We start from the raw sequence: 12920 nt of genomic DNA on the forward strand, positions 1-12920 counted from the left end.
TGATATTGCTGGAATATTGCTAAAAGCGTGTAAAACCATACTCACTCACTAACTGTGCCTTTCAAATCAGACTGAAAACAAAGCTGTGGTAGCAAATGGGTCCAAGGTGTGATAACAGAATATGACACGGTATCCTCGATAACGGTTTGGGTACTTTGGGACATGGCTGCTGATGCAAGCCAGACTGCCAGTCGACCTGGTCCTACAAAATCTAACTGCAGATTGCACAGATCCCTAGTCCTCATCAAAACAAACCATCATCTGAGAACCCTCTTTTTTGTGGGGACGGAGATACTGCCTTGATTAAAGTAAACAATTTATAATACAAATCAGATGATCGTATATACGAGGTTGAAGACGGACAGAACAACGAGACACGAAGACGGGTCGTATCGTCAAGGTGGTGCCTGTGCCCGGCTCTTCATGTTCTTTATACACAGCAGACATACCAGGCCGGTGTGGTCCGGGTCCTCATTGATCTGCTGTATCACACTGTCCTCTACCACTATAGAATACCTGCAACACCAAACTACAGCTGTATCACACTGTCCTCCACCACTATAGAATACCTGCAACACCAAACTACAGCTGTATCACACTGTCCTCCGCCACTATAGAATACCTGCAACACCAAACTACAGCTGTATCACACTGTCCTCCACCACTATAGAATACCTGCAACACCAAACTACAGCTGTATCACACTGTCCTCCACCACTATAGAATACCTGCAACACCAAACTACAGCTGTATCACACTGTCCTCTACCACTATAGAATACCTGCAACACCAAACTACAGCTGTATAACTCTGTCCTCTACCACTATAGAATACCTGCAACATCAAACTACAGCTGTATCACTCTGTCCTCCATCACTATAGAATACCTGCAACACCAAACTACAGCTGTATCACACTGCCCTCCACCACTATAGAATACCTGACACACCAAACTATAGCTGTATCACACTGTCCTCTACCACTATAGGATACCTGCAACACCAAACTACAGCTCTATCACACTGTCCACCACTATAGAATACCTGCAACACCAAACTACAGCTGTATCACACTGCCCTCCACCACTATAGAATACCTGACACACCAAACTATAGCTGTATCACACTGTCCTCTACCACTATAGAATACCTGCAACACAAAACTAAAGCTGTATCACACTGTCCTCCACCACTATAGAATACCTGCAACATCAAACTACAGCTGTATCACACTGTCCTCTACCACTATAGAATACCTGCAACACCAAACTACAGCTGTATCACACTGTCCTCCACCACTATAGAATACCTGCAACACCAAACTACAGCTGTATCACACTGTCCTCCACCACTATAGAATACCTGCAACACCAAACTACAGCTGTATCACGCTCTACCACTATAGAATACCTGCAACACCAAACTACAGCTGTATCACGCTCTACCACTATAGAATACCTGCAACACCAAACTACAGCTGTATCACACTGTCCTCTACCACTATAGAATACCTGCAACACCAAACTACAGCTGTATCACACTGTCCTCTACCACTATAGAATACCTGCAACACCAAACTACAGCTGTATCACACTGTCCTCTACCACTATAGAATACCTGCAACACCAAACTACAGCTGTATCACACTCTCCTCCACCACTATAGAATACCTGCAACACCAAACTACAGCTGTATCACACTGTCCTCTACCACTATAGAATACCTGCAACACCAAACTACAGCTGTATCACACTGTCCTCTACCACTATAGAATACCTGCAACACCAAACTACAGCTGTATCACGCTCTACCACTATAGAATACCTGCAACACCAAACTACAGCTGTATCACACTGTCCTCTACCACTATAGAATACCTGCAACACCAAACTACAGCTGTATCACACTGTCCTCTACCACTATAGAATACCTGCAACACCAAACTACAGCTGTATCACACTGTCCTCTACCACTATAGAATACCTGCAACACCAAACTACAGCTGTATCACACTGTCCTCTACCACTATAGAATACCTGCAACACCAAACTACAGCTGTATCACACTGTCCACCACTATAGAATACCTGCAACACCAAACTACAGCTGTATCACACTGTCCTCTACCACTATAGAATACCTGCAACACCAAACTACAGCTGTATCACACTGTCCTCCACCACTATAGAATACCTGCAACATCAAACTACAGCTGTATCACACTGTCCTCCACCACTATAGGATACCTTCAACATCAAACTACAGCTGTATCACACTGTCCTCTACCCCTATAGAATACCTGCAACATCAAACTACAGCTGTATCACACTGTCCTCTACCACTATAGAATACCTGCAACACCAAACTACAGCTGTATCACACTGTCCTCCACCACTATAGAATACCTGCAACACCAAACTACAGCTGTATCACGCTCTACCACTGTAGAATACCTGCAACACCAAACTACAGCTGTATCACGCTCTACCACTGTAGAATACCTGCAACACCAAACTACAGCTGTATCACACTGTCCTCTACCACTATAGAATACCTGCAACACCAAACTACAGCTGTATCACACTGTCCTCCACCACTATAGAATACCTGCAACACCAAACTACAGCTGTATCACACTGTCCTCTACCACAAAATAATACCTGCAACACCAAACTACAGCTGTATCACACTGTCCTCTACCACTATAGAATACCTGCAACACCAAACTACAGCTGTATCACACTGTCCTCTACCACTATAGAATACCTGCAACACCAAACTACAGCTGTATCACACTGTCCTCCACCACTATAGAATACCTGCAACACCAAACTACAGCTGTATCACACTGTCCTCCACCACTATAGAATACCTGCAACACCAAACTACAGCTGTATCACGCTCTACCACTATAGAATACCTGCAACACCAAACTACAGCTGTATCACGCTCTACCACTATAGAATACCTGCAACACCAAACTACAGCTGTATCACACTGTCCTCTACCACTATAGAATACCTGCAACACCAAACTACAGCTGTATCACACTGTCCTCTACCACTATAGAATACCTGCAACACCAAACTACAGCTGTATCACACTGTCCTCTACCACTATAGAATACCTGCAACACCAAACTACAGCTGTATCACACTCTCCTCCACCACTATAGAATACCTGCAACACCAAACTACAGCTGTATCACACTGTCCTCTACCACTATAGAATACCTGCAACACCAAACTACAGCTGTATCACACTGTCCTCTACCACTATAGAATACCTGCAACACCAAACTACAGCTGTATCACGCTCTACCACTATAGAATACCTGCAACACCAAACTACAGCTGTATCACACTGTCCTCTACCACTATAGAATACCTGCAACACCAAACTACAGCTGTATCACACTGTCCTCTACCACTATAGAATACCTGCAACACCAAACTACAGCTGTATCACACTGTCCTCTACCACTATAGAATACCTGCAACACCAAACTACAGCTGTATCACACTGTCCTCTACCACTATAGAATACCTGCAACACCAAACTACAGCTGTATCACACTGTCCACCACTATAGAATACCTGCAACACCAAACTACAGCTGTATCACACTGTCCTCTACCACTATAGAATACCTGCAACACCAAACTACAGCTGTATCACACTGTCCTCCACCACTATAGAATACCTGCAACATCAAACTACAGCTGTATCACACTGTCCTCCACCACTATAGGATACCTTCAACATCAAACTACAGCTGTATCACACTGTCCTCTACCCCTATAGAATACCTGCAACATCAAACTACAGCTGTATCACACTGTCCTCTACCACTACAGAATACCTGCAACACCAAACTACAGCTGTATCACACTGTCCTCCACCACTATAGAATACCTGCAACACCAAACTACAGCTGTATCACGCTCTACCACTGTAGAATACCTGCAACACCAAACTACAGCTGTATCACGCTCTACCACTGTAGAATACCTGCAACACCAAACTACAGCTGTATCACACTGTCCTCTACCACTATAGAATACCTGCAACACCAAACTACAGCTGTATCACACTGTCCTCTACCACTATAGAATACCTGCAACACCAAACTACAGCTGTATCACACTGTCCTCCACCACTATAGAATACCTGCAACACCAAACTACAGCTGTATCACACTGTCCTCTACCACAAAATAATACCTGCAACACCAAACTACAGCTGTATCACACTGTCCTCTACCACTATAGAATACCTGCAACACCAAACTACAGCTCTATCACACTGTCCTCTACCACTATAGAACACCTGCAACACCAAACTACAGCTGTATCACACTGTCCTCTACCACTATAGAATACCTGCAACACCAAACTACAGCTGTATCACACTGTCCTCTACCACTATAGAATACCTGCAACACCAAACTACAGCTGTATCACACTGTCCTCTACCACTATAGAATACCTGCAACACCAAACTACAGCTGTATCACTCTGTCCTCTACCACAAAAGAATACCTGCAACACCTATACCAGTCATGATAAAGCACTGGATTGTCTGACACAGAGCCATTATTTTCAGGCAAGCGTCATATAGGTGGAATATTGCTGAGTGCAGCGTTAAACGACAAACAAACGCATTCATAAGGCTTTAAAAGATAAAAGAATTGGTTCTCAGGCAATAACTTTTGTAAATATAGAGCGGCAGTTAGTGGTTTTCTTTTTTTTTTGCTTGTTCAAACCAGTATGTAACCAAATAAACAGTTGTGTACCATCAACCTGGGAAAGGGCCTCCCTACATAAACAAGCATACAAACTCCTATTGCCACCAGGGGCGGTCGGGTAGCCTAGTGGGTAAAGCGTTGCTCGTCACGCCGAAGACCCGGGTTCGATTCCCGACATGGGTAAAATGTGTGAAGCCCATTTCTGGTGTCCCCCGCCGTGATATTGCTGGAATATTGCTAAAAGCAGCGTAAAACCAAACTCACTCACTCACTCACTATTGCCACCATGACCATAACACGAGATGTGCAGTAAAGCAGTGCACATGGAAAGGGAAGTAACTGTGTTCTATATTGGATCGCGTTGTTTATAGGTATTAGGATTTTTATAAAAAAATATTAAATGGAAATAAAACAAAACGTGGGGCAGATTTTATGACGATGCTGGCGGTGCCTGAGAACCAAGACTATTATTTTTTTCAGCCTAATACAACTTACAACAGTGGGGCCACTTAGACTACTTCAGGCAACAGCAGTATCACTGATATACTTCAACATTACTACTTGTACCACCTACAGTGGTACGATGCCAATACACTGTGTAACCATGGCAACTGTACCTCCTGGACCGCCATCCCCCGAGAGGCTTGGTACAATCCAGCTGCATGCCCATGGCCCTCGTGAACTCGCCTCTCGTGTCTGCCAGCATCTTGATCTGAAACACGGAAACAGAACATACTATATCAGATACAGTTGGTTGGTTTGGTTGGTTGGTTGGTTGGTTGCCGCACATCAGGCGAGAGGTGCATAGGCTCACACACAGGGTACATCACACCATATACCCCGAGGGATCAGTTGACAATACAGACTCGGAATATACATGATATATGTCCAAAGTTTCACCGAGACAACCAATTGATTCAGCCATCTTGACAATTAGCAGAAGATGCAAATGAACTGAGTTACTTCCCTTTACCCAATGCATTCGGATAAACATCAGTATATTTCAGCTAAATGATACTTACCGGTATGCGAGATAAGCAAGTTACCCAAGGTGTCTTCCCATTGATTTCTCAGCGGGCTATATGAGCGGGTTACATGAGAGGTCTACATGGAAAATAATTGCAACACCAAATTGCAACACTTAACCAATCAGAAGCCAGTATTTTAATGTAGGCTGAGATAATATAAGTTGTAGCAGTATGACAATTAAACGACATATACCCTGAGGGATACTGCAACAGTGAGTGAGAGAGTTAGGTTTAACGGCGTTTTTCCCAGTTATATCGTGGTGTGTCAGATTAATGTGGGAGGAAAACCCGAAGTGATGCAGGTCTCAGACGTTTACCAGACAGTGAAACCCATGAGCATGGGTATGGTGCTGACAAACCTAGAAACATAATTGGGGCGAACCGGGATTCGAACCCACAATCATGGGTTTCTGGCGTGCCCAAGGGACGCAACTCTGCACAGCGAATCGCGGTGCCTAAAACGACTTGGTCACCCGTGCTCCCGATACGTATTTGGTTGAGGTTAATTTGTTCTGTGTCACATGACTTTCATTGACTTGTAAACAATGTGCAGCTTTTTGCTTTTGAGCGGGGTAAACATGGTATAAGGGATTTTTTTCTCCCACTCTGAAATTTATTTCCCTCCCAGGTGGGATACATAGTATTTTATCAAGATCACGTGAACCAATCAGATCTCATCATTCTGACACGGAGGTAAGATAAAGTATTTTATCAAGATCACGTGAACCAATCAGATCTCTCCATTCTGACACGGAGGTAACATAAAGTATTTTATCGAGATCACGCGGACCAATCAGATCTCTCCATTCTGACACGGAGGTAAGATAAAGTATTTTATCGAGATCACGCGGACCAATCAGATCTCTCCATTCTGACACGGAGGTAAGATAAAGTATTTTATCAAGATCACGAGGACCAATCATATCTCATCATTCTGACACGGAGGTAAGATAAAGTATTTTATCGCTCATCATTCTGACATGGAGGTAACATAAAGTATTTTATCAAGATCACGTGAACCAATCAGATCTCTCCATTCTGACACGGAGGTAAGATAAAGTATTTTATCAAGGTCACGTGAACCAATCAGATCTCTCCATTATGACACGGAGGTAAGATAAAGTATTTTATCAAGATCACGTGAACCAATCAGATCTCTCCATTCTGACACGGAGGTAACATAAAGTATTTTATAAAGATCACGCGGACCAATCATATCTCATCATTCTGACAAGGAGGTAAGATAAAGTATTTTATCAAGATCACGCGGACCAATCATATCTCATCATTCTGACACGGAGGTAAGATAAAGTATTTTATCAAGATCACGAGGACCAACCATATCTCATCATTCTGACACGGAGGTAAGATAAAGTATTTTATCAAGATCACATAAACCAATCATATCTCATCATTCTGACACGAAGGTAAGATAAAGTATTTTATCAAGATCACGTAAACCAATCATATCTCATCATTCTGACACGGAGGTAAGATAAAGTATTTTATCAAGATCACGTGAACCAATCATATCTCATCATTCTGACACGGAGGTAAGATAAAGTATCTTATCAAGATCACGTAAACCAATCATATCTCATCATTCTGACACGGAGGTAAGATAAAGTATCTTATCAAGATCACGTGAACCAATCATATCTCATCATTCTGACACGGAGGTAAGATAAACCACTTCACCTTGCCCTCAGCTCGGAGTTCCTTTCCCCAGGCATCCATGACGAAGGGGTCGTTGACGGCCACACAGCAGATCAGATCATACCCCTCCTCCTGCCACACAAAGATCAGCCATTGATCAGCTGCAGTACAAGAACTAAAGCTGAAGGGTTAGTCATATAGGATTCTAAACAAAAAAAACCAAATAGTTGTCTCTGTACGTCTACACAGTAAATGGGATCGAAGTCAGAATACCAAAATGTTCGCTAGTCACCACATAGCTCTGATGCAGCTTCATGAGTCCATTCATGATGTCAATCACTGGATGGTCTGGTCCAGACTCGATTATTTACAGACCGCCATCATATAGCTGGAATATTGCTGAGTGTAGCGTTAAACAACAAACAACAACCACCTCCTTAATATCAGCCATGGCTGCCACATTCTTGGAATGTCTGATCCATTATGATACACCAACTGTCTAAGACCATCTTCCCCAGGCAAGGGAGTGAACTGACCATAAAAGTCCACTTTCCACCCTTGCCAAACTAGGCTGGAATTATGGAGTTAACATTTGGCAGGACTAACGAGTCTATGCAGAGTCCAATCAAAATCATGTAACAAGATTGACATCCGGTTCATAAAAGTGCCATAGAGATTTCGGTCGAATGCAGGATTTGCAAAGCATGTGAACTGCCAACTCAGCGTCAACAGATATTTTCCAAATCTTTTAATGTTTTCAATCAAGGTGCTTTGATGCACTCTGCAAAGTAAGACCTGTTTTATCATGTGTAAGACCTGTTTTATCATGTGTAAGACCTGTTTTATCATTTATAGATTTTGATTATTGATCAGATCGTCTTGACTGGGAGTTGCCATTTTGTTTGAAGCTAATGCAAGTGATATGGGAGGTGGAATCTGATTTGTCAATAGGAGGAGGGACATACAAGGGACATAACTCGTAATAGCCACTCGATCAAGCCCAGAAATTCCAGCCAAGTTCGGCAAGGGTGGAAACTGGACTTTTACCGTCAGTTAACTCCCTCCCCTCGGGAAGATGACTAAGACAAACAATTCCCTATTTCACATACTGAGTAAAATAGGTTGGTGTTGCTATATTTCATGTATATAATCTAGTCTTCCTGCTTCAATAAAATCAAATGCCGAATTTGACAACACATGTAAGGATCTGTTCAAAGGGAGAAAACTCTACCTAAGTATAGGCTCGCACTGCCCTCTCTGAGGTGACATCCCACAAGGGGTGACTATTGGTCTGGAAATCACTATTGCGATAACTATTGATATTGAAAGAAACTATTGCGGTAACTATTGATATTGCAAACAACTATTGCGATAAATATCGATAGTTTTTAGTGTATCATTGTAGATAGATTTTAGAGTTGAATGAAACCTTGGAACTGAAGATTCCTTTAAATGTGATAACCATAACAGCAAATAAAAAGTAAAGTTTGAGATATGACTGATTGTTTTTTCTTTACCCTAATAATTTAAAAAAAAGAAACTTCCACATTACCATGAGTAAATTACTACTCATGATCAACAGAAAAAAACGTTGAAAAGCATTATTGCATGTATTTTATGATATGGTAAATACAATCGAAACTATCGATATTCCTAATTGAAATCGATACTATTGATCGGAAACTGATTTAACAATCGATTTATTGACTTTAAGTGCTTACCAATATCAATATATCGATAGTTTGATTTATCGTGACACCCCTACATCCCACATATGTACATGATGTATTGGTTGAGACATTAAAAAATAACTAATCACAAGAAACTTAGTAGGCATAATTGTTTTAGACAGAAATGATTCATTCACCTACCTTGAACTTTTGATGATTTGATATGTATTCAGGAATATGTGACTGAAATTGAACATGAATACATATAAAGGATGCTATAAACATTTGACAAAATTTTATAAAAAAAATTCTTTTCTTAAAATGTTGTATCATATCATGGGGTGACAATATAGGGTGTAGCAGGATCACTCGGGGTACACAGGGTTTGAAATTAACGCTCGCCCGTTAGCCTGTGGCTAGAGTATTTCCTACAGGGCTAAGAACATCCGCAGAACGCTAGCCTGGGTGGCTAACTAACCTTAAAGCAGTGTTGGCTGAAGAGCGCGTTTTTGCGTCTTGGACGCACAAAAATAAGTTTGAACGCACCTTCGTAACATGTGTGGGTGTCATGGACGCAGTGACTGGGGCTATATTAATTTCATATCGAATTGACACTGTTATTGTAAATCAAAGACGTACGTCTTTGCGTAAAGGTATTTGTTGCCAAACAAGACAGCTAAGCTGATCTTCTTCAGGGCTAGTAAAGTTCAGCTGCAGTTAGCCCTGTGGACTGGATCACTTTTTCAGTTAATTTCTAACCCTGGTACATGGGGTTTTATGTGCCCCTCGTTAGGTATAAAACCTGACGAGGGACGCATTAAACCCCCTGTACCCCGAGTGATCCTGCTACAACAAATTGATCTTACCGACATGTTTTAATATGACATTATAAAAGAATTCATACAAAGTCAATATTGATAGTTGTTTGATTGAGCTGAGGTTAGCTTGCGCAATGTCACATGACTTTCATTGACTCGGATAAAGCGTGCTGCTTTTCACTTTGAAGCGGGGTATAAGGGATTTATAAGCGCCCCGCTCTAATAAGCGCCCATGGCGATATTTGCGAATATATTGGCTAGTGAACAATCCCAATTAGCACCCCTTCCAATTGATCAATGTTCACAAGACTTATTTATTCGCGTATGACACGCACTCGTGAGTTATATGCAACCTTAATTATGGGAAATTAAATCCTGGAAAAATATATCTGTCGTACATGAACACGAAATTTATCTTTCAACTCTATTTTTTTTCACCAAAATAATATTTTAATAAGAGCCCCTATTTCTAATTTTGAGAGCGCCCTGGGCGCTTATTTCGTCGAATACGGTATATCTTTCTACCTCACTACAACCTGGCGTGAAGGCTCCCACTACGGAAAATAACACGCCTCGTTTTCCTTTGTACAGCTCGGCAGGATTAATGACGTCATTCGGCGTGGCTCCATACACCTCGACATTAGGCAACCTGTCACCAACCTGCAACAGATACGTTTCACCTGGCATACAATAGCTTAGACAGATAACATACATAGGCATTATAAAACCTTCCCATTCCAAACCATGGCCAACTGGACAGTGATCATTGTTTTTATATTGCCTTTCAAGCCAATCAATATATTTTCACGTTATCACAGACCTAAACAAAAAAGTAATCCATGGTCATAATGTTCTAAATTCAACATTCAGATGCCATATTGTATATCCAAACTGTACAAATAGTCTCTATTTAAGAATACTACTATTACACTAAAACTTACCACTTTCACTTTCCTTTATGAATGTTTATACAAGTGACACATCTATTGACATCATAAATAATACATGCAACAGCTTTGCCGAGTTGATACCATGTTCTGTATATTATACACCATACGCCAACATTATTAATAGATCTAGACATATAATGAGACTCATATATTTTAAAAATCAATATTGGACTATGAGTTTGAAGGTGATACATGCTTCATAGTCAACACAGGTCTACATTACAAGAGAGGGAAACCATCCATCAATTCAGCTTGTCCACAGCTTATTTCATGTTGTTTTTTTGTGAGAAAACTAGATTTCAGGAAAACATTATTAATCCATCTAGATTTTCACTTGTCTCGGACTAAAGGACAAAAGACCGACCTCGTCTAAAGTATCTCATCCTGGTGCGTTGCAGCAAGTGGCTTGTGCTAAATGAGACATTGACTCTAAATAATTAACATAATCGTTAACTGTTTATATTACATACATTTCAGTTATAAGACAAAGATGTGTTAAACGATTTGCATGCTACTGGCAATATTTCCCCTAAAATTAGTACGACTCGAGATGAATCCATTTATAGAAATCTACTGTAAGTGTAATATTGACCTTACAGAACGCTGTGTAATAGTGTACACATTTTGAACCTATAGGCCTAGTTCTCTATTCTGACCCCTTTCATAAACGAGCCCCCACCATCGTGTGATCAGCCATGCATGACCCAGTAGCAGCTATGTCCACCAATGTGTACGAGGAACGCAAAATATTAAACTTTCAGTTTCACAGTTAATGTCCACAAACACCCGTTATTTTACATACACCTCCATTTAGACACGTGACAACGACTTACCCTCAAGTATCTCTTTGACTGAACTGTCACTGGGGCTGATGTTTTCAAAACAACCCGCGACAACAAACGTCTACACACTTGCAATGTGGCCATTTTGCTAGGGGTTCCCCCTGCTAAAAATAAAGTACGAGACGTCACTTCCGGAAATCCTGGTTTTTAACACGGATGTTTCGCTATCAGTAAGGTCAGACCACAGGGTCATGTATAAAATAATAACAACAAACAAACTCGCAGACGAGGACGGTCTCGTCTGCTAGATTTTTGCGAGTTTGTTTATTACATGGTTCTTTGGTTGGATAAACATATACTGTATAGATCTTTTATTACACAAAAACATTTCTCTCCTCTAAAAATAAAAGAAAACATCGATGCTGATTTAATAGAGCAGGCTGATCTTGTTTTTATATAAATCTGGTTTTGTTCTCATAAAATGCATATATATTCGGTGCGGTGTCGGGTAGCCTAGTGGTTAAAGCGTTCGCTCGTCACACCGAAAACCCGGGTTCGATTCCCGTCTTTGGTACACTGTGTGAAGCATATTTCTGGTGTCCCCCGCCGTGATATTGCTGGAATATTGCTAAATGCGGCGTAAAACTATACTCACTTACTCATATCACAGGTAATCCGCACTGATGATGTTTATCGCTATCAAAGTGGATATTTCTTTTAAAGCGGACTTTTTATATATTTTGTTGTTAATTTTGTCATAACTGTAATATTCCTCATAACCGGAATGGCTTGTTTTCACTTTGTAAGTATTAGCACACATATGCCATTAGTCCTGCACCATGACCGTGGAATATATTTATTTTATGAAAAAATAAATAATCTAGAAATGCATACAAAAGTAGGTCTAGCCAGCTCAAGCTAGCTCCGAAACCAGCCTAGGGAATTTTTTTTGTATTTTTAGAGTCAAGAATGATATTTTGTAATATAAGAATTCAGAGACCAAATGTTAGTCTAATATGCCATCTTCTCTAATGTAATCATCGCCATATTTCATGATTCTGTTTCAAGTGGCGAGGACTGGTATAGGTGCAAGGGTTAGCGAACATCGTTTACCACTGAAATATTCAGAGGAGCCGTTTTATACAGCTGCGTTGTGATCTTTACATATATTTTTTTTCATGGCCTCCCCAAATACATGTAACATTTTTTTACGACACACACGCTAGAATAAATGACCAGTCCTAAATAATGTTCAAATTTATAAAACTAAGT

At 40.9% G+C, this 12920-nt stretch overlaps 1 protein-coding gene across 11 annotated transcripts; it reads right to left on the reverse strand.

Moving 5' to 3' along the window:
* Window positions 1-287: 287 nt before the first annotated feature.
* Window positions 288-11807, reverse strand: LOC124151096 (peroxiredoxin-5, mitochondrial-like). Of its 11 annotated transcripts, none has more exons than XR_007223192.1 (8): window positions 11700-11802; window positions 10442-10576; window positions 9300-9341; window positions 7471-7560; window positions 5362-5456; window positions 4009-4485; window positions 3333-3912; window positions 288-3284 (listed from the first exon to the last, which is right to left on the reverse strand). XR_007223192.1 is itself a non-coding variant. In XM_048403160.1 (6 exons), the coding sequence occupies exons 1-6, from the start codon at window positions 11790-11792 to the stop codon at window positions 396-398; spliced, it is 576 nt and encodes a 191-aa protein (XP_048259117.1). In that variant the 5' UTR covers window positions 11793-11807; the 3' UTR covers window positions 288-395. The 11 variants fall into 11 exon arrangements, 1 of the variants encoding a protein (XP_048259117.1); XR_007223189.1 differs by having other exon boundaries at window positions 288-2870; window positions 2967-3912; XR_007223194.1 differs by having other exon boundaries at window positions 288-2350; window positions 2500-3912.
* Between the last annotated feature and the right edge of the window lie 1113 nt (window positions 11808-12920).

This window comes from Haliotis rufescens, unplaced genomic scaffold (assembly GCF_023055435.1).
Source record: "Haliotis rufescens isolate VD_foot unplaced genomic scaffold, xgHalRufe1.0.p SCAF_3, whole genome shotgun sequence".
In the NCBI taxonomy this organism is placed as follows: Eukaryota; Metazoa; Mollusca; class Gastropoda; order Lepetellida; family Haliotidae; genus Haliotis; species Haliotis rufescens.

Coding starts and splice junctions, on each gene's coding strand:
- LOC124151096 (XM_048403160.1), bottom strand. CDS start 11,792: ATGGCCACATTGCAAGTGTGTAGACGTTTGTTGTCGCGGGTTGTTTTG. Junction 10,577..11,699: donor AGTCAAAGAGATACTTGAGG/GTAAGTCGTTGT, acceptor TATCTGTTGCAG/GTTGGTGACAGGTTGCCTAA. Junction 517..5,361: donor GGGGGATGGCGGTCCAGGAG/GTACAGTTGCCA, acceptor TTGGTGTTGCAG/GTATTCTATAGTGGTAGAGG.